At 41.5% G+C, this 25,577-nt stretch overlaps 2 protein-coding genes across 2 annotated transcripts in view; both read left to right on the plus strand.

Moving 5' to 3' along the window:
* The window catches only part of PPP6C (protein phosphatase 6 catalytic subunit), a 35,529-nt gene extending 30,940 nt beyond the window's left edge, over positions 1-4,589 (plus strand). Inside the window, exon 7 of the mRNA XM_059410823.1 lies at positions 1,876-4,589. Coding sequence (XP_059266806.1) covers positions 1,876-2,124 — 249 coding nt within the window. The 3' untranslated portion in view covers positions 2,125-4,589. The remainder of the gene's footprint in view (positions 1-1,875) is intronic.
* A 3,557-nt stretch (positions 4,590-8,146) lies between these two features.
* SCAI (suppressor of cancer cell invasion) overlaps positions 8,147-25,577 on the plus strand; it is a 143,146-nt gene continuing 125,715 nt past the window's right edge. Inside the window, exons 1-2 of the mRNA XM_059410824.1 lie at positions 8,147-8,299; positions 9,015-9,059. Coding sequence (XP_059266807.1) covers positions 8,247-8,299; positions 9,015-9,059 — 98 coding nt within the window. The 5' untranslated portion in view covers positions 8,147-8,246. The remainder of the gene's footprint in view (positions 8,300-9,014; positions 9,060-25,577) is intronic.

The raw sequence follows: 25,577 nt of genomic DNA on the forward strand, positions 1-25,577 counted from the left end.
GAGGAAGCAGGCTCCCTGCTGAGCGGAGAGTCCGATGTGGGGCTCGATCCCAGGACCCTGAGATCATGACCTGAGCTGAAGGCAGTGGCTTAACCCACTGAGCCACCCAGGCGCCCCTATAAATTTTTAAAAAGATTTATTTACTTATTTGTCAGAGAGAGCAAGAGCAAGAGAGGGAGCACAAGCAGGGAGAATAGCAGGCAGAGGCAGAAGTAGGCTCCCTGCTGAGCAAGGAGCCCAGTGTAGGTAGGACTTAGTCCCAGGACCCTGGGATCATGACCTGCTGAAGGCAGAGGCTCAGCTGACTCAGCTACCAAGGCATCCCTGTTTATAAAAATTTTTAATATATATTTTCAATTTAGATTAATTGATGTAAAGCAGTGTATTAGTTTTAGATGCACAACATGATGATTTGATAGATATAGCTATATCTATCTATGTATCTATATATAGCGAAAGTCCAACTTTTGAAGTTCAGCTGTTTTGTTTTGTTTTTTTTTTTTAAGATTTTATTTTTCTTTATTTGTCAGAGAGCGAGCGTACAGGCAGGCAGAGTGGCAGGCAGAGGCAGAGGGAGAAGCAAGCTCCCTGCTGAGCAAGGAGCCTGATGTGCCAGGACACCAGGATCACCACCCAAGCTGAAGGCAAACGCTTAACTGACTGAGCCACCCAAGCATCCCTCAGCTGTTTTTAATTTAAAAACACACACACACACACACACACACACACACACATTATATATGGACATAGGGATGAGTTTATATTGGGAAGTAATCCAGCACAAAGGAATTAGAGTTAGGTTCAACATAATTTAGGTTAATTATTTATGTGCTCTGACCCTCTGTTTCCTTAAGTTACAAAAGAAGAATAAATCTCAGAATTCTTATAAGAACCATACTAAACCCTCAGTAAATGATAAATATGGATAGCAACATATTTTTCCATTATCCTATAAAAACTTTATTTCATATCTAATACTGCTTACAGAACACTTCCAAAAATTTCTTTTTTTTTTTTTTTTTTAAATTTCAGATTTTATTTATTTATTTGACAGACAGAGATCACAAGCAGGCAGAGAGGCAGGCAGAGAGAGAGGAGGTAGCAGGCTCCCTGCTGAGCAGAGAGCCTGCTGCGGGGCTCAATCCCAGATCACTGGGATCATGACCTAAGCTGAAGGCAGAGGCCTTAACCCACTGAGCCACCCAGGCACTCCTCTTCCAGAAATTTCTAATAAATTATGTGACTGTGTGATTTCTATAACTTAAGTCAAAGCAGCTCTGTACCTTTGGAAGTAGGGGGATGACCAGTAGAGTAGGTTCTATAATCATGAGAACTTTAGTAGTAAAAGGATTTATCTTTTTTATTTATTTATTTGTTTGTTTATTTTATTTTATTTTATTTTTTTTTTTTAAAGATTTTATTTATTTATTTGACAGAGAGAAATCACAAGCAGATGGAGAGACAGGCAGAGAGAGGGGGGGGGGGAAGCAGGCTCCCTGCTGAGCAGAGAGCCCGATGCGGGACTCGATCCCAGGACCCTGAGATCATGACCTGAGCCGAAGGCAGCGGCTTAACCCACTGAGCCACCCAGGCGCCCTGTTTGTTTATTTTAGAGGGGGAAGGGGTTGGGCAAGGGGAGAGAGAATCTTAAGCAGGCTCCACTGTCCAGTGTGGAGCCATACGAGGGCCTTGATCTCACAACCCTGAAATCATTACCTGAGCCAAAACCAAGAGTTGGGTGCTTAACTGACTGAGCTACCCAGGCACCCCTATACTTTATGTAAATCTTATTTTCGTGTGTGTGTGTGCATAAAATATATAGCATGATTTTTCTTAAGTGTGCTAGATACTTAACAAAACCTTTCTAAATTGCAGTTTGTTCATATCAACAACTTAAAACTCATCTGCAGAGCACACCAACTAGTGCACGAAGGCTATAAATTTATGTTTGATGAGAAGCTTGTAACAGTATGGTCTGCTCCTAATTACTGCTATCGTTGTGGAAATATTGCTTCGATCATGGTCTTCAAAGATGTAAATACAAGAGAACCAAAGTTATTCCGGGCAGTTCCAGATTCAGAACGTGTTATTCCTCCCAGAACAACGACGCCGTATTTCCTTTGAGGCCTTCGCCCATCCTGCTGACCCATTTTTCCTCCCTCTTCTTACCCCAACTTTCGTGTATTACCCTCTACAATATACTTTTTATCGAGCACTTTGCTGCTGAAATGCTGCCTCTTGCCTTTTTTTTTTTTTAATTTTAAATTATCTAAATTTATTGTTTGTTCTGGTGTCTATAGCAATGTTTTTCTATCAGTTTTCTCCCCCATCCCATCCCCACCTTGGACTCATTTGAGAAGACTTGAGAAATGTCTTAATACTCTCACACTGCTGCATGTAGCTCTTGCTTATTTACTGGTCTGGGGGAAACAGGATGTGTTTCCTCTTTTTTTAAAAAGCCAATTGACAGAACAGACTACCCCGAAATGCTCCTCCTTTTGTATCATTCAGGCTTTTGTTTTAGTTTGGTAAGTTTTAAGAAATTTCAGCAGCAAAGTTGTTATTCAGTGGGCACGATGGACTGCAAATGCCTCGAGTTATGTATACCTGTCCCAGCTGTAAACTTCATTGTCCTTTGTTGGATGATATTTTAAATGGATATAAAATAAATTGGTCTAAAGGGCTGCCCTCCTTGTTGTGTTTTTAAATTTTAGTTAACACTGCTATAGCTTATGACTTTGTACAGTAAGATAATTGTATTGATCTTTTTTCAGATTCCTTGTATTTTTTAATAAAGTAATCTTAAATAAAACCCAGATAGGTTAAAGTGTTAGAAATTTTAAACAGCTTACATTGTTAGTTTAAAGTTATTCTCCCCCCCCCCCCCAAATCAGAGTTTTTGACCCTTTGGTTATTGAGTTTAAAACTTCAACTGAAATTCAGTACTATTTATTTAAAAAAATAAAAATCACTAAACTGTGCCTAAAGAACATAACTGCCATATTAATGTTTTGGTTTATATTCTCTATAGTAATAGAAAAACATTTAATACTTGTAATGCTGATGTGTTCATTTGATACCAGTTAAGTAGAATGTGATCGATCCAGTTTACAATCTATCATGAGTATCATTAAGTAAAATCTGTGTACTTTTCGATAGGAATCATTCTCCTCTTGCTGTAACACTTGACCTTAACTTTTAGAAAGTGTTCATTTTTTAACTGCAACTGGAAAGGTTGAAAAGTCAGGACTCTTGTATTTGTGAACTGTAATTTGAAGCAAATTTTAAAAAGTGTAGAAAGAAACAAATTGTCCTATTTTGTAAAGGTCTGTGATACCGTGTTTCGGCTTTGTGTAAGTAATTTGAATATCCAAAGGGTGTGATGATCAGTTCTTTATATGCAACTGTCCACTTAATAAGGACAAGTGTTCCAGTGTCTATTATGACTGTGGTCATAAATGATGTTGGAATTCACTATTTTGTGAAATAGTTGGTATCCCTTTACTACTATAATTAATTTTTGTCATTCCAGGAAATCTTTGTGAAGCCAGCCAATTAATAAAGCACTTTAGTATCTGTTCAGGTAGTTTTGAAAACCAACTTTTCCCCTTCAGGATAAGAACTTCCAGGTTACCTAAAAATGCAATAAAAATCTTTATAGTCTAAGCTTCTTGGCACATAATTTTTCATCAGGGTTTTTCTTTTATTAAATGAGCACAATAATATTTTGATTTTTATTTTCTGCAACCACCTAGCTCCTTGTTTAGTTTTTAATTGTATAGCTATTATGAAAGAAGTGGCTAAGACATTTGCTGCACACACTTGAACTGTTGGGTCAGTAGCTTTGTGTTACTGCCCTGACCCCAGTGTAATTCAGGGGGAAAGGTATTTTTTATCTTACAGGGATATGTAGCTATGTATTTTACTAATTGTGAAACACTGGAAATTAATGATGCAGACAACTTGGTGTGGTCTTGAACAGCTCTCTGCAGTGTTTTTTTCTGTTACCATAAATTGTATTTAAGTGCTTGCTCTCCTCTGCTTTTAAGTTGTACCAATAAAATCGGTAACCTCAGCCCTCCCTTCCCATTTGACACTCCTTAGCTTAGAACGATGTAGTTGTTTTAGTTATCCCTGTAATGTGACCTTTATTTTTAAGTCATGGTGTACTGCATTTGTTTGTCACTAGTTGGGCATGTGCCAATAATATTCTGTCCATTCCTTAACTGCCATCTCTATTTTGTCTGATTTTTTTTTTTCTCTTCAGCTGAGTAATGGCTTTTTTGCATGAAAAGAATAGTTTTTACTATTAGACATGTAAAGGGAAGAGAGAGTGAATGTATTGGACTTTGTAAGCCTAAAAGGAACATTTGGATCCCTCTACTAAATAAGGGCTATGTACGATATAGAGTAATCATGTAGTGGAAGATACTTGGAAGTCATAGATTTGTAGGCAGGAGGCTCTGTTACTCCCTGTATGTAGGCTGAATGTAAAATCCTTTATGTTGTATTAATGGGGGTAATAACTATTTTTATTTGCTGATGATAATACTTGGTTTCTAATAAAGTGTCCTAGGCTCTAGTGAGAACTGTCTACTTTTAATTGCCAATTACTCCCTTTCCCTTTTCCTGATATGCTCTTGGCTAGCTTTTTATAGGTTAATGCTTTTTCCTGAAATATCTCACTACTTTAAATGTGTTCATTTGGGTGTGATCCTAAAAAGTCTGGATCAAGAGCACATCTGATATGCAACCTGCATCAGCTCCTGTTCCATCTGGATGACCAGAACTGTTGGAAGATTGTGACGTCTTAAACCCTGGGTTTTGCTTTTGAAATAAGGTTTGAAATACTGTTCATTGCATTCAGATTGGTGTGTTTCTGCTTTGTAAGCCCAACACCAGGTTTTGAAAATGCCTGTATTGCGAAAGCAAATTTGAACTCTTTCTGAGCCTCTTTCGTTGTCAGAAATAGAATTGCTTTCCATCAGCCTCCAGAAAATTGTGTATCTGGAGTTGAAGAGATTTAACAGCACGGATCCAGATTTTTAAATGTAATTGTTTTTAAATGCTAATGTTTGTAAAGCACCTTCAGTTCCTTGGATGAAAGGTGCTATATTCTCTCAGTGTAAATTAATAAAAAGATTGTAGGAAGTTTGTCAGAAACTTTTATCTAATGCATAGTCTGTAGCCTGTCCCGACAAGTTAGCATTTTATATAACACAATTTAAATTAAAAAATGCTTATTCCTTCACTTGGTTGCTTGACTAGTAAACAGAAGTGAAACTTTCTCTTGTTCTGCATTTGACTTTGAGCTAAGTGTTCTAGTTCTTTAAAGGCAAGTTTCATTGTTATGTCCTGGACCCAGTGCCCAGAACCATGCATCATGAGATCATCCCAACCCTTTCAATTATATGTGTACAGTGCGCCTTCATGCTGATGAATATACAGTAGTAAAACACCAAAAAGCATTTGGAAATTCCCCTGGTGTGGTGCCAGACACAGTAGCTGCCGGGGGGAATGTTTGTTCCTTATTCTCCTCCTCTTAATTTTCTATTTCCTTATCAGTCAGTTGGTGATTGCCTTTCTTACCCTCATGAGAGATTATGCTGGCTTGGATCACTCAAATATTTCCTTTATTCAAATTGCATGAAATTTATGAGGAATTTTTTGTGTGTATCAACAAGAATACTTGCTACATAAGTATATTCCACTAAATCCCTAGACACCCACTATTGTTCTCAGCACTCTGTTTTTGTGTATAAATGGGAATGAGATCTAAAAGAGTGCATGGAGGCATTATGGAATAGTGTATAGAATATAGGCTCTGGGATCAGATCTTAGGTAAAAAACCCAGCTCTGCCAGGCAGTAATAGCTAACTTAGGTAAGTGCCATATGTGCCCTATTTTGTCTTTACCTTTGCCATGGTTCTATGACTGTATTACCTGTCCCCACCTCCCACCCCCTGTCCCCCTTCAGATGAAGGAACAGATTTAGGATAGGTAACTTTGCCAAGGTTGCATAGGAGAGCTGGAACTTGAACCTCTTTAGGGCATATGAGAATACATCTTAAACCCTCTTAAGCCATCTTACGCAGTATTGGTTATTGTAGCTGTGTGACACTGCGTGAATTGGGTTCTCTGGATCTTAAAATTCTGTGTCTAAAATAGAGAGTACCATACAGAGTTGATCTCAGGATTAAAAATAGCACATATAAAGTACCCAGTCCCTGGCCCAAAGCTGCCATTTATTGAGGGCTCATTCTAATATATCATTTTAATTAAATGTAGGTGGGAAGTAAGAATAATTTAAGGTAATATATAATTGCTGATACAGTGTAGCTTATGAAAGTACAACAAATTTGGAGAAGAAAGTGATCTAGAATGGAGTAATTGGGAAAGCTTAAAAGAAGTTTGAATTAAATGTGAACAAGAATGGTGGGATGTACATTTCTTATTTAGTAAAAACACAGAAGCAGAGATTATTAGAACTTGCATATGACATGAAGATAGGACTTGAGGGTGCCCCTTGGGAAGGTTTAAGAAATGAATGCACAGCTCTATTGGCAGAACCAGTTATCAGGAGTTGGCCAGTTATGAAAGATCTTGAAAACCACACAGAATTTTAATCCCTGTTTTTAAGAAATGTAATAAGTGATATTTCAAAATTAGTCTTCTAGTGAGTTGATGGCCCTTCCCACCAGGACTCCCATTCCACCTGCCACACTCTTGTCTGACAAATTATTCTGTCCCCCCTTTTCTGATTTGGTTGAGATCAAGGCTGTTCACAGTTTGGTGATTTGGGGATTACATAAAATGTTAATTATGGGAACCAACAGACGTTCAACAACATTTTTTCCCTTGTCAAAGCCATTTAAGAACCCCCAGTACAATTTGTCATCATTATTTCATAGAAGGAATATCATTTTTAACATGAAAGATGTAAAAAGAGCCATCTCATAATAAAAGTCCTTTCTGTCAAATAAATTCGGTTTTGTGAAAAACTATTATCCTAATTTCTGCCATTTGTGAGGGCTAGTGAGAGATTTGTCCTCAGTGTGCTGATGTGATCTACTCTAGGTTGTCACATTATTGATGCATAAAAACATTTTCTAATAAAAAGGTAATAGCAAAAGAAAGTTTGGTGCCTCCTCCCAGTTTCAAATAGATGCCAAGGATCTACCAAAAACAACAAACACCTGTTCATGTGGAATGTGGAGAGGCTGTAGAATACATTAAAGGAAGAATTTTATATGTTAATGAGCTGTGTCTTCAAGGATGGCCCTATTAAAGTATAAGAGGAACGATAACTTACACTGTGCCTATGTGCTGAAAGTATTGCGTATTTAGGTCTGTCAACAATAAAAATGCAGTGAAATTTATTTTTAAATTGATTAACTGGCATTTAATTTACGATCATCTGCAGTATCACAGGATGGTTAGCACACACTCGAGGATCAATTCTACTTAGTCCTTCCAAAATGGAACACACTGCTTTTAGTTATGGCATCAATTCTGTTTGCAGTGATGATTTTTCTTTCATGGCAATTTTTTTCTTGCTTTCTTGGAAAGCTTGCCCACAAGCTTGTGATCTTTTCTTCAGAGAACTGAGCATCTGAAACATGCTTTATTTTGGTAGATTCTGGCAGTTTTCTTGCTGGATCCTCTATCAGGGGTATCTGTGAGCTGTGAGACCGTTTCAGCATGATGTAGAGTCAGGGACCGCATCGAGGTGGTTCAAAATGAAGCTCCTTCTGGAGAGTTACCGCACTGTTGCACCTGCCAGAGTTTGGGAAATTGCAGTGCTTGGCTCTTGGTCTTGGCGTGGTGCAGTGTTGGGGGGCGCCAGCAGGTGTGTGGAATGCAGGACGCAGAGCCAGGAGAACCTGCCGGCAGGTGTCTGGCGCCTGAGATGCAGTTTTACTTTCCAGCGCATGGTGGCGCTTGGGTCTCCCCTGCCCTACTAGCAATCTCTAAGGCACCTCCGCCGCCACCTGCAGTCTCAACCAAACCTAGGTGGCGGGATGTGACGGCCTGCGCGTCCAATCGACTGCTAGGCTTTCGGCCACACTACAGCTCTAGCCAATGGGAGTCGGGGAGAGGCGCGGTGGAGGCGGGCCCCGCGGCATGCCAGGCAGAGGCGCGAGGCCCTCCTCCCGCCTCTCCGCCTACTCCAGCCTCCGCCGCCTCAGCTTCCCGAGCGAGCCCTGCGGCCGCCGGAGCAGCTCCCGCGGCGGAGCAGGAGCCGGATGGTCAGAGGAGCCCGGCAGCCCCAGCAGCCGCGGAGTCGCCTGGCCCCCAGGTGGGGCGGGAGCTGGGTCGAGGTCGGGGTTGGGGATGGGGTGGGGGCGCTGGAGCGGGCCCAGGGGCCGTGAAGCATTCGGGGCTCCGAGACGGGAGGGGCGGGGGGTTCAGGCTGAGGGGGGGGGGGGGGCGCGGGGGCGTCCAGGGACGCGGGAGGGGGCTGGGCGGCGATCGCATCCTCGAGGCCGGACGTGAGGGGCGTGTGAGGGAAGGGACGCCGAAGGGTGAGGCTGGGGGCGCCGGACCGGGAGGGGCAGGGTGCGCGCGCCCCGTGGACGGGCCGTGGAATGCGGGGGGCGCGGGGCCTGGAGGGGCGGGGCTCGGAGGGGCAGTGCACGCTCGGGAGGGGGTGGGCACGGGAAAGGGGAGGTCGGAGGGGCTTGCGGGGGTGACGAGGCAGACAATGAGTAGTTGGAGGTGGGTGGTTTTGGGGAGTGGGGCTGTGACGAATAGGAGCTGAGGATGGAGTGAGGGACTAGCAGGGAGTGCAGGGTTTGGGCAGAGCAGACATTGGGGGAACCGTGAGTCCCAGGGTTGCATGGTCTTGGTAAATAGGGGAAACAGAGCATCAGGCGTTTGTAAGGTCAGGTATGAGCTTAGCGAGCCTATGGTCCTAGAGGGTGGTACACTGAGTTTTCGACTGGCACAGTAGGACCAGGAGATGTGTTCTTGTATGTTACTTTTAGTTATCATCTTATTTGTTTGGTTTGTAGACTGACTGGCACAGTGGAGAAACCACCTCGAAAACGGAAAAGCAGGTAAGTCAAAATGCCTTTCTGTGTTGCTTCGTGTTTTTCCATTTGCTTAGCTACACCTATGCCGTACTGCATAGTTACATATTGTTAGTAGATGAAGTTTTTTATTTAGCTTCTTTTGTAATGAATATAACTACATGCAAGATTTTTCAGTTGAGGAGTTCAAAGTAATACCTGTACCGTGTGTGTGTGTGTGTGTGTGTGTGTAAGATTATATGGGAAAGAGACGTGGGTAATTGAGAAATCCTAGTTTTTTACGTTAGCTATAATATCAACTTCTCCACCAATTTTGTTTAAAAAGCTAGTATTTGGCGGAGGGGGGTTGGCGGCGCCTGGGTGACTCAGTTGGTGCAACATGAGACTCTTTTGATCTCAGGGTTGTGAGTTCGAGCCCCAGGTGGGGTGCAGAGATTACTTAAAAATAAGATCTTAGAAACAAAACAAAACTAATTTGGGGGCACCTGGTTAGCTTCCTTGGTAGAGTGTGCGACTCTTGATCTCAGGGTGGTGAGTTTGAGCCCCACATTGGGCATAGAGCTTGCTTTCAAAAATAATTAAAATATATTAAAAAACTAATGCTTACTTAATGTCTCCTGTGTGCCCAGTACCATGTGCAAGTGCTTTATATGTATCATCTTCTGCAATCTTGAAACTCCCCAAGGAAGTATGTACTGTTACCACAATTTTGCAGAAGAGGAAACTGAGGCCCAAATCACTCATCTAATAAATAATGGAGCCCACATCTGAATCCAGGCAATCTGACTCCAGAGCTTGGGCTCTTAACCATTATACTGTAATGCCTCTAATAAAAATACAATTGAAAATAGATTTCCTTACTGCTTGTTCTTTTATCATCATACTTAGTACATAGAGTCTAATAAAAAACCAGGGCATAGGGAAATAGAAACAGAGAGTGTACTTAGTCTGCAAACAAGTGAATTACTCCTTGAGTGATGATGAAGAGCATCTGTCTATCCCACAGACATCTTTGGGTGCATTTCACATGTCAGATACTATGTAGCAATTATGAGAAGGTTTCTTTTGCACAGAGGTAGGCAGTGGTCTAGAAAGAAAGTAAGTTACAGTAGTGAGGATGTGACCAGTAGGGCTACTGTCTTAGTTAATACTTGGCAAGTTACTGATGTTAGCATGCAGAATACCTAAACAGTAAGTAGATATGAAATGCTGATGACAGAAATGATACCAGCCAAAGGTCCTTTGTCATTCTGGATCTGTACTGTTCAATATGGTAGCCATATATGGCCATAAAGCACTTGAAATGTGGCTGGCATGGCTGAGGAACTGAATTTTGAATTTTATTAATTGTAATTAATTTAAGTTCAAAGACTGGTATTTGACTGGAAAATGTTCAAGTATGTTTGGAAAAATTTGGGTATGTGAATCTACTTTTTCATCTACAAGTTTTATGAAATTTATATACACATCAAATATTGCCAGTGAAAATTTAATGTCCAAAACAAGTATATTCTAAGTAAAAATACACATCAGATTTCCAATTGGTATAAAAAAAAGAATGTAAAATTTTTTATTACTAGTTTTTTTTTTTTTAATATTTTATTTATTTATTTGACAGAGATTACAAGTAGGCAGAGAGGCAGGCAGAGAGAGAGAGAGAAGGAAGCAGGCTCCCTGCTGAGCAGAGAGCCTGATGCGGGACTCGATCCCAGGACCCTGAGATCATGACCTGAGCCGAAGGCAGTGGCTTAACCCACTGAGCCGCCCAGGCGCCCCGAAGTTTTTGTATTGATTATATGAAGAAATCGTATTTTAGATATATTAAATTAAAAGTATTACTAAGATTATTTTCACTTTTTTTCTTTTTACTTTTCTAACATGGTTATTCAAAAATTAAAAATAATACATATGGCTTACATTACATGGTTTTTTTGGACCGATTTTAATTCTCATTACCCCACTAACCCTCTCTTGCTGTGGCCTGACTGCATTCTCTACGTCAAATCTGTAATTCACTCATCATGCTGTGCAAGTTGATCTTGTAATTCTTCTGCTTCAATCCTTCTGTGGTTCCCCATTGCTTATTGAACGTAATTCAGACTTTTTAGCCTAATGATACAAAGAGACTACCTTTGGGGTATCTGGGTGGCCCAGTGGTTGAGCATCCAGCTCTTGATTTCAGCTTGTGTCATCATCTCAGGGTCATGGGATGGAGCCCGTACGTCGGGCTCTGTGCTGAGCATGGCACTTGCTTGGAATTCTCACTTTCCTTCTCCCTCTGCCCCCTCCCTTTGTGCCCCCCGCCGAGAGACTGCCTTTATTTCACTTCTGCCTGTCTTCCCAGCGACAGTTTAATACTGCAGCCATGGAAATTCTCAATAATGGACCTCTCAGATGTCTAATATTAAATGACTTAACTTTCTGGTGAATCCTGTATGATGAGTAAATTGCTGCATGTAACTTTGTGTTCTGTTTGCTGTTCTCAGAACTTATGTTCTCTCTTTGCTTCGGGTTTTTGCACATGATTTCTCTCTCTCTCTCAAATACTTTCTCCTTGTTCCTTGGCAAGCTCCCTCCTTTAAGACTCTTAGCTTAAATGTCACATCGTGGGGCGCCTGGGTGGCTCAGTGGGTTAAGCCGCTGCCTTCGGCTCAGGTCATGATCCCAGGGTCCTGGGATCGAGCCCCGCATCAGGCTCTCTGCTCGGCGGGAGCCTGCTTCCTTCTCTCTCTCTCTGCCTGCCTCTTTGCCTGCTTCTGATCTCTCTCTGTCAAATAAATAAATAAAATCTTTAAAAAAAAAAATGTCACATCGTGTGTGTGGACTTCCCCACCCTCTCCTTCACCTTATCTGCTCCTGGGTTAACTTGTATATATGCCTAGGTATAATGGTTGGGCTGCATTGGAATCCTAACGCTGTCACAGACAATTGTGAGATCATATGTGAGTTAATGAACTGAGCCTCAGTTCCCTCAGCTGTATGCAGAAATAATAAGAATTCAACCCTGGGACACCCAGCTGGCTTAGTTGGTAGAGCAGGCAACTCTTGATCTCAGAGGTGTGAGTTCAAGCCCCATGTTGGGTATAGTGCTTACTTAAAAAAAATATATAAAAACAAGCTAGTCTCCCTGCTTGGTGGGAGCCCGCTTCTCCGTTTCCCTCTGCCACTCCCCCTGCTTATGCTCTCTCTCTTTCTCTCTCAAATAAATAAATAAAATCTTTTAAAAGAATTTTAAAAAGAATAATTTAAAAGAAGAAGTCCAACCCTTACAGGGTTGTAAAGTGCTTAGTATATATAGTGCCTGGCACATAGAAAGTACACACTTAATTTTATGTTAAAAAAGCAGCCATCAAATTCTGTTTATTTCTTGCCTCTTTTTTAAGTGTATAAGGCTAAAGGATTAGAAATAAGGTATTAAGGCAAAGAAAAAATGAGAAAAGAATAATAAACCAGGGATGCCTGGGTGACTCAGTCATTAAGCATTTGCCTTCGGCTTGGATCATGATCTCAGGGTCCTAGGATTGAGCCCCACATCAGGCTCCCTGCTCGGCGGGAAGCTTGCTTCTCACTCTCCTACTCCCCCTGCATTTGTTCCCTGTCTCGCTGTGTCTCTCTCTGTCAAATAAATAAATAAAATCTTAAATTAATAATAATAATAATAATAAACAACCTGTGGCAAAGTTAGTATATAGACTAGAAAACACAGTATAGTTACTAAAGATGGGTTCCATTTTTGGCTCTGAGTTTTCTCAAACAAAGCAAAGAAGAAAATAAAGCTCAACTTCCAGATTCATGGTGTTTATAAAATCAAACGTGTGTGTGTGTGTGTGTGTGTGTGTGTGTGTTTTAAGATTTTATTTATTTATTTGAGAGAGGGAGGGTGAGAGCAGGAGTTGGGGGGTGGGGGTGGGCAGAGGAAGAAGCAGGCTCCCTGTATACTGAGCAGGGAGTCCCATGTGGGTCTCCATCCCAGGACCCTGAGATTGTGACCTGAGCTGAAGGCAGATGCTTTACTGACTGGGCCACCCAGGTGCCTCCAAACACATGTTGTTTAAGAGAAGTACAACTTTTTTTGATTGTTAGATCTCTCTCTCTCTCTCTCTTTTTTTTTTTTTAAAGATTTTATTTGACAGAGAGAGAGAGAGAGCGCACACCAAGCAGAGGGAGTGGCAGTCAGGGGGAGAGGGAGAAACAGGCTCTCTGCTCAGCAGGGGCTCGACCCCAAGACCCTGAGATCATGACCTGAGCTAAAGGCAGATGCTTAACTGATGGAGCAGCCTAGGTGCCCCCTTGATCATTAGATCTGTGAAAATTTTTATCACTGGTCTTCATGGTGGGGACCCTGTGGTTTTGTGAGGGGGACAATCCCAGTAATAAACATAGTAGTGAGTTTTTAAAGATTTCTTCTTATAATTCTTCTCAATCCAGGTTCATGTAATGCCAGTGAACATTGTCCGAAGACCCAGATTAGTGTATAAGTATACAGTTCACTGACGGCTTGGCTTGGTTCGGAGCTAACAGGGATGACAAGTTGCAGGGTTGTTTATTCCCAGCATCTAGACTGTTGCCTGACACATAGAAAATAGTTGCTTGAATTATTGAACGAATGTGTCCTTAAATACTCCTCAATGAATATTTATTATTTTAATTAAAAAATTTTGGGGGGGCATCTGGGTGGCTCAGCCGTTAAGCGTCTGCCTTCGGCTCAGGTCATGATCCCAGGGTCTTGGGATCGAGCCCCACATCCGCTCCCTGCTCAGCAGGAAGCCTGCTTCTCCCTCTCCCACTCTCCCTGCTTGTGTTCCCTCTGTTGCTGTATTTCTCTCTATCAAATAAAACTTAAAAAAAAGAAAATAATTTTGTTTTACTTTCTGTTTTTTTTTTTTAAGTTTTTGTTTGTTTGTTTGTTTTTTATTTTTTAAGTAATCTCTCCACCCAGCCTGGGGCTCGAATTTACAGTCCCAAGATTAAGAGTCGCATGCTCTTCTCACTGAGCCAGCCAGGTGCCCCTGAAACTATTTTCTTAATAATACTGAGACTTTACTTCCTTTTTTTGCTATTACTCACTTTGATTCACCATGGAGTTGTCTGAGGCTACAGTTAAGAGTGATTTCAGGAGGGGTGCCTGGGTGGCTCAGTGGGTTAAGCCTCTGCCTCTGGCTCAGGTCGTGGTCTCAGGGTCCTGGGATTGAGCTGCTCAGTGGGGAGCCTGCTTCCCCCTCTCTCTCTGCTTGCCTCTCTGCCTACTAGTGATCTCTCTCTCTCTGTCAAATAAATAAATAAAATCTTAAAAAAAAAAACAAAAAGAGTGATTTCAGGAGCACCTGGGTGGCTCAGTGGGTTAAGCCTCTGCCTTCAGCTCAGGTCATGATCCCAGTGTCTTGGGATCGAGCCCCGCATCCGGCTGTCTGCTCCGCAAAGAGCCTGTTTCCTTCGCTTTCTCTCTCTGCCTGCCTCTCTGCCTACTTGTGATCTCTGTCTGTCAAATAAATAAATAAAATCTTTAAAAAAACCAAAAAGAGTGATTTCACTTCTGCTCTGAGGGCTAATGGAATTTGTGCTTCTGTATTATTGTGTTTAAAATTTTTCTTTTACAATCTAATATAAATATTGATGGATATACTCACAAAGATAGTTTTCAAGAGTTGTAAAGGGGCTCCTGCGACTAACAAGTTTGAGAGCTGTATGAGAGAATATATTGTAAGAAAGATTAAATTATCCTTCACTGTCAATTCTCGGGATGCTCCTTTTTTTAAATAAAGGTTTTATTTATTTGACACAGAGAGAGCTCATAAGTAGGCAGAGAGACAGGCAGAGAAAGAGGGGGAAGCAGGCTCCCAGCTGAGCAGAGAACCTGATGCGGATTCAGTTCCAGGACCCTGAGATCATGACCTGAGCTGAAGGCAAAGGCTTAACCCACTGAGCCACCCAGGTGCTCCTTGGGATGCTCCTTTAACAATAGGTCCTTCATTGAGGCTCCTTTCCTTCCTTTGGGTGTTTTGACACTTTAAAAAGAGTCCAGAATTGCTGCCTCTGGGAGCCCCCAGCTTGGACTTCCTGAATATTATTTCTTTCCTTTTTTTTTTTTTTAAGATTTATTTATTTATTTATTTGACAGACAAATCGCAAGTAGGCAGCGAGGCAGGCAGAGAGAGAGAGGAGAAAGCAAGCTCCCCAAGGAACGGAGAGCCCGATATGGGGCTCGATCCCAGGACCCTGGGATCACGACCTGAGCTGAAGGCAGAGACTTTAAACCACTGAGCCACCCAGGTGCCCCTGAATATTATTTCTTGTAACAACATTTTCTTAAGCATCAGGCAGCAGTGATTTTAGGCTTCTATTCTTAGTCAAGAGTCTTGAGAGCATGTATTTTGCCTGTCTGATTAGGTCAGACCCCAATCAAGTCAGGATTTGGACCTGAGCAGACAGGCAACATACATCTCTGGAGAGGTTCTGTGTGCAAGACCATGATTTTCCTCAGAAAACAGTTCTTGAATTGCTCTAAAAATAGAAAACAAAATGACTAGTTAAGGCCCTAAAGATGGATTGTAAAGAAGGGATGTAATGATCATAGCCAGAAATTTTTTTTTTTTTTTTAAAGATTTTATTTGTTTACTTGACAGAGAGAGATCACAAGTAGGCAGAGAGGCAGGCAGAGAGAGAGAGAGAGGAGGAAGCAGGCTCCCCGCCGAGCAGAGAGCCCGATGCGGGACTCGATCCCAGGACCCTGAGACCATGACCCGAGCCGAAGGCAGTGGCCTAACCCACTGAGCCACCCAGGTGCCCCTTAGCCAGAAATTTTTTATAGTTGTTATTATCAGTTGCATACTGTGGCCATAAAAATTCTCAGTATCAAATAGAATGACTTCCTGATGAACACTTCAAGATGAATTAATTGTTGAATTTGGTCTTAAGCATCCCTTTGAGTTGGCCGGCTGTGTAGAGTTGTTGACTGTTGCCCTATATATCCTATTACAGTTGGGAAAACGGTTGCCAAAAGTATCATTTTTATTTTATGGTAGTTGCTGTTAAGTCATTTTTTTTGATAGACATTAGTTAGTGGCTGAATTATTTTTTTCCTTACGTTTTAATTTAAATTCCACTTAGTTAACATATAGTGTAATATTAGTTCCACGGATAGAATTTAGTGATTCAGTACTTACATACAGTACCCGGTGCTCTTCCCAAGGGGACTCCTTAATCCCCATCACCTACTAAACCCAGCATTCCCCAACCCTGCACTCATTCCCTGCTGTGCACTTCCCCTCCTCCTGTTATCTTTTTTTTTTTTTTTAAGATTTTATTTATTTATTTGACAGACGAGATCATAAGTAGGCAGAGAGGCAGGCAGAAGAGAGGAGGAAGCAGGCTCCCTGCTGAGCAGAGAGCACGATGTGGGTGGGGCACGATCCCAGGACCCTGAGATCATAACCTGAGCCGAAAGCAGAGGCTTAACCCACTGAGCCACCCAGGTGCCCCACTCCCATTATCTTTTGAGATAACACACCTAGTACATACCAAACTATAATCATGTTTAAGAAGAACTAAGAGAGGGCGCCTGGGTGGCTCAGTGGGTTGAGCCGCTGCCTTCGGCTCAGGTCATGATCTCAGGGTCCTGGGATCGAGTCCCGCATCGGGCTCTCTGCTCAGCAGGGAGCCTGCTTCCCTCTCTCTCTCTCTGCCTGCCTCTCCATCTACTTGTGATTTCTCTCTGTCAAATAAATAAATAAAATCTTTAAAAAAAAAAAAAAAAAAGAAGAACTAAGAGAATTTGAGGTTAGCATTTTATACCCTACTCTTATTAATTTCTCCTGTATTTTTTTCCTCACTAAAACTTTTATTCCTTTATCTTAGTCCATCTTTGTACCCCTGGCACTGAGGGGGTTCTCAATAAAACCACAGTGAACCAATAAATGAGTTGGTAGCAAGAGGGAGTTCATGTATGTTGGGGCTTTAGTGCTCCAAAATGCTGTGGCACTATTTAAGGACCCTGATAAAGTGTACTAGACTAAAAGGAGTTTTAAGATTAGGCAATTTGATCTCTGTGCTGTTTTGGAAGTTCTTAAGACTTCAACATGTCTGCTTATAACATTTGGATCCTGAGTTTGAGCATCCTCTCAGATCCTATCAGGAACAAGACCCATTTGCTTGGATAGGATTCACGCTGATTAAAGCTTTACCGTGTGATTTGGGGGCTTTTTTTAGTGATGCGTTTAAAGCCAAGAGATCTAAGCATTTTGATGGTATATGCAATTTGTCTGAATTACATTTGAATTCTAAAACCATTTAAGTGCTCTCTAGTCCTGGATACCAGGCATATAGACACGAGTGAGATTTGGCCCTTGCTTGGGTAAAACTCACGTAGTAGTGGAGAAGGCAGACCCAAACAATGGGCAATGTAATGACTTTGTATGTACACGAAGGATTTATGGTAATTCTGGATACTGGCGGTGAGGGCACTTTGCACAGACATCTCATCCAGGCCCTGGAGGTTTTGGGGAGGTTACTTTGGTGGTAGTGTGGTTATTGAAATGACAGAGTAGACCTTGGATGGACTGACTAATGATGAGGTCTTAAGTGAGCTGAATTCAGGACCCGAACCAGGTATCAGGTATGGAAAGAAAGGTGTTTTTAATAATTTGGGCTGTGATGTCAGTTTTTAGAGATTAAGCAGTGGTTCGAAAAAAAGGGCAAGTGGTTCTCAAAAAGAGGCAGTTTTGCCTCCTGGGGGGCATTTGGCAATGTCTGGAGATATTCTTGGTTGTTACAAGTAGGGGCATCTAGTGGGTGAGGCCAGAAATGCTGCTGGACACCCTACAGTGTTCCCTATAGAGTGGCCTCTAACATCGAAGAATTATTCAGCTCAAATTGTCGATGATGGGAAGTCGAGAAATCCTGGACTACAGTCAAATTCCAGCTCTTCCAAATACTGCCCTTGGGCTCCAGAACAAAGTAGATTCAATCTCTGAACCTGTTTGCCCTTTTGCAAAAAGCAGGTGTTGACAGTACTTCTCTTGGAGGATTATTCCCTCTTCTAATAGCATATAAATTGTGGGAGTGCAGGGACTTTTGTCTATTTAAAAAAATAGATTCATTAGGTACTGGGTGGCTCAGTGGGTTAAAGCCTCTGCCTTCGGCTCAGGTCATGATCCCAGGGTCCTGGGATCGAGCCCCGCATCAGGCTCTCTGCTCAGCTGGGAGCCTGCTTCCTCCTCTTTCTCTGCCTGCCTCTCTGCCTACTTGTGATCTCTGTCAAATAAATAAATAAATAAAATCTTAAAAAAAAAAAAGATTCATTGAAGTGATGAATGTAAAGTACATGATAACAGTGACCTGACATGCATTAAATACTTAATAAATGATACCTGTGACTGTCATTAGTTTAAATATTCTTATTTTGTCCTTCCTTTTAGTCTTTTATTTATTTATTTATTTATTTATTTATTTTAAAGAGTTATTTATTTATTTATTTGAGAGAGAGACAGTGAGAGAGCATGAGCGAGGAGGTCAGAGAGAGAAGCAGACTCCCCGTGGAGCTGGGAGCCTGATGTGGGACTCGATTCCGGGACTCCAGGATCATGACCTGAGCCAAAGGCAGTCGTCCAACCAACTGAGCCACCCAGGCGTCCCTAGTCTTTTATTTTTTAAAATCCTTCTAGTCTTTTTTAAAAAACACGTTGACTGAGGTTATTATTAGTGCAAAAAAAGTGCACTAATTTTAAGTATGCAATTTGATGAATTTTGACAAATGTATACAGTTGTGTAGCCACCCACTGTAATTATGATCTTGAACATCGGCATTACTATCCTCCCCACCCCCACATTTGCTCATGTTGCCTTGTAGCCATGATTCTGGAAACCACTGGTCTTTTTATCCTATTACTTATAGTTATGTTTTTTCTAGAATCTCATATAAGTAAATCATTCATTAGTTAGTCCTCAGTGTCTTGCTTCTTCCTTGGCATAAAGCTGTTGAGATTCATCCATGTTCTTATTTATAACTGTAGTTAATTTATTCTTATTGCTGAGGACCAGTGTATGTATGTTTTTACATTGTATGATTTTTACCATAATTTGTTTATGCATTTGCCAGTTGATAGACATTGGCTTGTTTCTGGTTTTTGGCTAGTATAAACGCATCTATTAATGAACATTTGAGTTAAGTCTTTGGGCAGATAGGTTTTCATTTCTCTTAAGTAGATAGATGCCTATGAGTGGACTTGCTGGGTCTTATGGTAAATGTATGCTTAACTCTTTAAGAAATTGCCAGACTGGGGTCGCCTGGGTGGCTCAGTGGGGTAAGCCTCTGCCTTCAGCTCAGGTCATGATCTCAGGGTCCTGGGATTGAGCCCTGCATTGGGTTGTCTGCTTGGCAGGGAGCCTGCTTCCCTCCCCCCCCTTTGCCTGCCTTTCTGCCTACTTGTGATCTCTCTCTGTGTCAAATAAATAAGTAAAATCTTAAAAAAAAAAAAAAAGATATTGCCAGACTGTTCTCCAAAGTGTCTGTACCATTTTGCATGCCTGCCAGCAGTGTTTGGGATTCCACATGCTTCCTGTCCTTGCCAATATTTGGTATTGCCATTCTTTTTCTTTTAAAAAGCTTTATCAAGGTATAATGGCATGCAGTAAGCCACACATACTTGAGGGGCACAATTTGATAAGTTTTGACACATGTGTATACCCTTGAAACCATCACCATTGTTTGCCATTCCGGGGGTGTATAGTGATATATATCCTTCTGTTTCTAATTTCCCTTTCCATACTGATCGATCTTGTTGAGCATCTTTTAATGTATTTATTTGCCATTCATAAAACTTCTTTTGTGGGTTTTCTTTTCATACCTTTTGTCCATTTTTTATCAGTTGTTTGTCTATGTATACAGTTATAAGGTTTCTTTATTCTGGAAACAAATGTTTTGCAAGTATTTTCCTCCAGTCTGTGGCTTGCCTTTTCCTTTTCTTCACAATAGTTTTAGTTTGAATAATAGGTTGGATGGCAACGCTTTTAATCGAGACAGCAGAGACAGGAGCAAATTTGGAAGGGTAAGATTATGAGTTTATTTTGACTATATGGAGTGTAAAGTGCTTCAGAGCTCCCCATCTCTCACCAGGCAGGTAGAAACATGGATCTGGAGCTGAGAAGGGAGTAGGGCTTTCGATACAGAGCTGGAAGCCATCAGTAAATAGTTTTCCAAGTTATGCAAATGAAGTAAGTAACTGAGGACCATCTTGAGTAGAAAGTAAAGAAGAACAGAGCATTTTAATAGCTTGGTGGACACTGGGGAGGGTATATGATATGGTGAGTATTGTGAAATGTGTAAACCTGACGATTCACAGACCTGTACCCCTGGGGCAAATAATACATTATATGTTAATAAAAATAATTAATAAAAAAATAAATAATAAAAAAATTTTGGTGTGGAAATAGACCAGACTATGTTCTGTTTTTTGCATGTTCTGTCTTTGCAGTATTATCTGTCCATTGCAGTCTTTCTGTATGTAGTCATCAAACAAGTAATTATCTCTGGGAGATAGATCTCCATACTCTTTGGTGAGGAACCGATTCTTGAGTTAGTTGTATTGAAAACCAGGTAAACATTTTCCAATTTACGCTGAAACACAGGAACATCCTCTGCTTAGAGAGTTTGTGTAGGACACTGTTTGCCTTACTAACGTCCCTACAGAAATGCAGTGGATTTGGTAAAGATGTTTCTTACAGCATGTGTCGGTGAAAACCTAGGACATATCAAAATTCAGTTCTGCAAAAACAGATTTTACAGGGCCCAGGATAATATGGTCCACGTGGTAAGCATTTTCATGGTAATATTTTGCTCAAGATAAAACCTAGACTGGCTCAAGGTTTTTTTAAGGGTGTTAAAAAATGAGCCCAAAGATTCATTGGGACTAATTCAAGGGCTTCTGGGAGGTGGGAGTAGGCAGAAGGAGGTGAAACAGGCCAGCTTCCAAGGCTCCACGCTGACTTTTATGTATGTATGTCCGTATGCGTAGATGTCTGTATGTGTATTTTTAATGTGGAAAATTTCAAATACAAAATTAGAATGCTACAGTGAACTTAAATTGTTCATCCAGCTTCAATAATTATCAGTTGAATCCTGTTTCATTTATATATCCTCCTACTCTACCTGAAGCATATGCCACACATGGTATTCTTCTCTAAATATGGTAGTAATGTGTCGTTGAAAGATAAGGACTCTTTTAAAACACATTACCACAGTACCATCAACAATAACTTAGTGTTCCCCTAGTATCATCAAATATCTGTCTTTTCAGTGTTCAGATTTCCACATCTGGCTAATCATTTTTTTAAAATGTCTGTCTGGGGGCACCTGGGTGGCTCAGTGGGTTAAGCCTCTGCCTTCGGCTCAGGTCGTGATCTCAGGGTCCTGGGATCGAGGCCTGCATCGGGCTCTCTGCTCAGCGGAGAGCCTGCTTCCCCCTACCCCTCTGCCTGCCTCTCTGCCTACTTGTGATCTCTCTGTCTGTCAAAAAAAGAAATAAAATCTTTTAAAAAAGTAAAAATAAGATGTCTGTGTGTCTGGAGTGTGTGGGTGGCTCAGTCATTTAAGCATCCGACTCTTCATTTTGATTTGGGTGGTGATTGCAGGGTGATGAGATTGAGCCCCATGTTAGGCTCTGGCTCAGTGGGGAGTCGGCTTGAGATTCTCTCTCTCCTTTCGCAAAAGATCTTTTTAAAAAAAAATAAGTAGGGTGCCTGAGTGGCTCAGTGGGTTAAGCCGCTCGCTGCCTTCGGCTCAGGTCATGATCTCAGGGTCCTGGGATTGAGTCCCATATCGGGCTCTCTGCTCAGCGGGGAGCCTGCTTCCCTCTCTCTCTCTCTGTCTGCCTATCTACTTGTAATCTCTCTCTGTCAAATAAATAAATAAAATCTTAAAAAAAAAAATAAGTAAAAGTACAGTGTCTGTTCAAATCAGGATCCAGGTCAGGTTCATAGCTTGCAGTATGTTGAATAGATCTCAAGTTCTTTTAAGTCTGTAGTTTCCCCCATACTATTTATTTGTTGAAGGAAGTATGTTTGTTACTAAGAGTGTCCCACGGTCTGTGATGCTTGGGTGGCTCAGTCAGTTAAGCGTCTGCCTTTGGCTCAGGTCATTATCCCACGGTCCTGGGATCAAGTCCTGCATCAGGCTCCTTGCTTGGCGGGGAGCATGCTTCTCCCTCTGCCTCTACCTGCCACTCCCCCTGCATGTGCTGTCTTTCCCTCTCTTTCTCTGACAAATAAATAAATTTTTTTTTTTTTTTTTTTTTTTATTTGTCATAGAGAGAGAAGCGAGAGCAAGCACAGGCAGACAGAGTGGCAGGCAGAGGCAGAGGGAGAAGCAGGCTCCCTGCCAAGCAAGGAGCCCGATGTGGGACTCGATCCCAGGACGCTGGGATCATGACCTGAGCCGAAGGCAGCTGCTTAACCAACTGAGCCACCCAGGCGTCCCTAAATAAATATTTTTTAAAAGAGTTTCCCACAGTCTGAATTTTTAATTTCTGAAAAAGTTGAGGTATGATTTATGTACAATAAAATTTACCTATTTTAGCGTATGGATTTTGACAAATACATAGAGTTGTTTACTTACCACTATAGTCATGGTCTCTAACAGTTCCATCATTTCCCCAAATTCCCTTCTGTCCCCACTGACCTCTTGACAGCCAATGAACAGTCTTTCCACAGTCTGGATTTTGCTGGTTCTCTCCATCCCCATGGTATCATTTAGCATGTTTCTCTATTCCTTGTGTGTCTTATAAAATAGTAGTTACAGCTAGTTCTAGATATTTGATGATTGAAGACCTATTTTTTTATTTTTTTGGAGGGAACACTTCATAGGAATGGTGTGTACTTCCATCAAGTCTTCTCATTTTTTGATGTTAGGAACCCATAGTAATCAGTGTCCATGTTTATAATTTTATTTGGGGTTATAGATGGTGACGTTCTGGTTCTGTCATTTCTTTGTTATTAGCTAGAATATTTATATAAAGAGAAGTTTCCCTGTTGACTCGAACATTTACTTTTTTTTATTTTTGCAATTAACATACAGTTAAATTGTTTATTTATGTTTGCAGTTCCATGAACTTTGAACACGTGTAGATTCATGTGACCACCACTATATTCAGGGTACAAAACACTGCAGTTACCTCAAAAAACTCTCTTGTGCAATTCTGTTGCAGTCATCTCCTTGCATCCCTGCTCCCTGGCAGCTGATCTGTTCTCCTTCCGTTCATTGACTTCCTTGGTTTTCCTTAAGTGTGGTGTGTAAAAGGAAAAGCAGAATACATGCTCCTTTGTCCCCCACTTTTTTTTCCTTACCATATTTCAGTATGAGTTGGATTCCTAGTGTACTCCAAAGACAGCTGGCTTGCTTTCTTTTTTGGTTTATGAAAAGTATTATCAAGTCATGGATTTAAACATATTTGATGCATTTCGGTCCATTATGGTTATTTTTCTTATTGATGTTCACATTGACCTAGCTTTGCCCAATGGAAGCCTCTTTAAATTGGCTCCTCGGTCTTTTTGACACAACTCCAGGGAACTTTGCTAGCTTCCTTGCTTCCTACTTAGACAAGGTATTCTAGGCCCATCTTGTAGTTTCCTCCTCTGACCTAGAATTGACCATTCTCCAAACAGACCTGTTTCTTCTGGCATCACTTTGCTTCTAACTATCTTTTCATATCCTGAGACTCTATTTGAAAGAAAGGACTACACAACCTAAAAGTAGTTTGAAAGCAGCAAATCTAGAGGAATGGATTATATATTATGTGTTTCAATAATCCTTCATAAATGTAGTTTTTAAATTTAGGTTTGTGATAAAAGTTGAGTAGCACACAGTTGGGAGTTATATTTTAGGTTAAGATCCTGAAATATGGGTAATCTGTAATGCTGAGTATGGCTGAATCTATTGAGAGATCAAGTGACCAGGCGGTAGAATTGATTTTTTCTTTTTTATGGAAATTGTGTATTTCTAACCTAAATGAATGGCTTTCCCACAAGACCAGGATTTTTCTGAGTTGGGGGGACGGGGATGGGAATCCCAGGCAGAAACACCATCCCCAGCTAAACACCAATTGCTGAATGTTCTATATATTCTTTAGGAGAGCATAGCCTGGAAAAAATTGTGGGTAATACAATTTTTATTTTATTTATTTATTTGACAGAGAGAGAGAGAGAGAACATAAGTAGGCAGAGCATCAGACAGAGGGAGAGGAAGAAGCAGGCTCTCCCCTGAGCTGGGAGCCCAATGTGGGGCTCGATCCCAGGACCTTGAGATCCTGACCTGAACCAGAGGCAGCTGCTTAACCGACTGAGCCACGCAGGTACCCCCCAAACCTTGATGTTTTGCTGGAGCAATCTATTTAGAACTTTCTTTGAAACTACCAAGAGTAGGGACGCTTGGGTGCCTCGGTTGGTTCAGCATTCGCCTTTGGCTCAGGTCATGATCTCAGAGTCCTGGGATCTAGTTCCTCATCAGGCTCCTTGCTCAGTGGGGAGCCTGCCTCTCCCTCTGCCTATCGTTCCTGTTCTTGTGCCCAATTTCTCTCTCTCTCTCTCTGGCAAATAAATAAATAAAATCTTAAAAAAGAAAAGAAAAGAAACAACCAGGATTAACGAGTTGTAAAAGAGGTCCATAAATTGGTTAATTAGTTGACTGTATAGTAGGGCTATGAATTTTTTTAAAGATTTTATTTATTTATTCAAGGGGGGATGGCACACAAGCAGGGGGAGGAGCAGAGGCGAGGGAAGAGAGACAAGCAGACTTTGCACTGAGCTCAGAGCCCAGTGGGGCTCGATCCCACAACCTTGGGATCATCACCTGAGCCCAAACCAAGAGTTGGATGCTCAACCAACTGAGCCACCAAGGTGCCCCAGTAGGTATGAATTTTATTTCACGAAATCAGGTAACCAGGAAATGTTACAATATTTTAATTCTTTTGTATGAAATTAAATCCAGCCTTGGGACACATGCCCCTCCCACCCCAATCCACCAAACTGATGAAAAATTCGGTCTTAGTGATTAAGAATGGGCATCCACCCCTCTTCCGGGTTGTAGAAGAATCTCAGAGCCAGGCAAAGGGTGAAAGGTAATTTTCAGTCCATAATGGCTGTGACTGGTAGGAATGTTGTCTGAACGAGTATGGTTCCTTGAGGTTTGGTGGCTCTAACAGTTATGGCCAACTTTAGGCACACAAATTTTTGCTAGCTATGGGGATTCCAGGGTAGAAGTTTTGGCTTTCTTAGGTACAACACACATCCATTTCTTTCCAAGGACCTGTCATTTATCTGGAGCACTGCTAGAAGTGGGGTTGCAGGCCCTGTCTTATTGTGGGTCCTGAAGAAGTCCTTCCTCTTACTAGATAATTCACTCATTTTTTAAAAAAGTATTTTTTAATGTATTCATTAGAGAGAGAGAGGGAGACAGAACACAAGCAGGGGGTGAGGCAGAGAGAGAGAAAGAGAGAGAGAGAGAGAGAGAGAGAAGCAGGCTCCCTGCCGAGCAGGGAGCCCATCTCTGGGCTCAATCCC

Source organism: Mustela nigripes, chromosome 9 (genome assembly GCF_022355385.1).
Source record: "Mustela nigripes isolate SB6536 chromosome 9, MUSNIG.SB6536, whole genome shotgun sequence".
NCBI classification, from domain to species: domain Eukaryota; kingdom Metazoa; phylum Chordata; class Mammalia; order Carnivora; family Mustelidae; genus Mustela; species Mustela nigripes.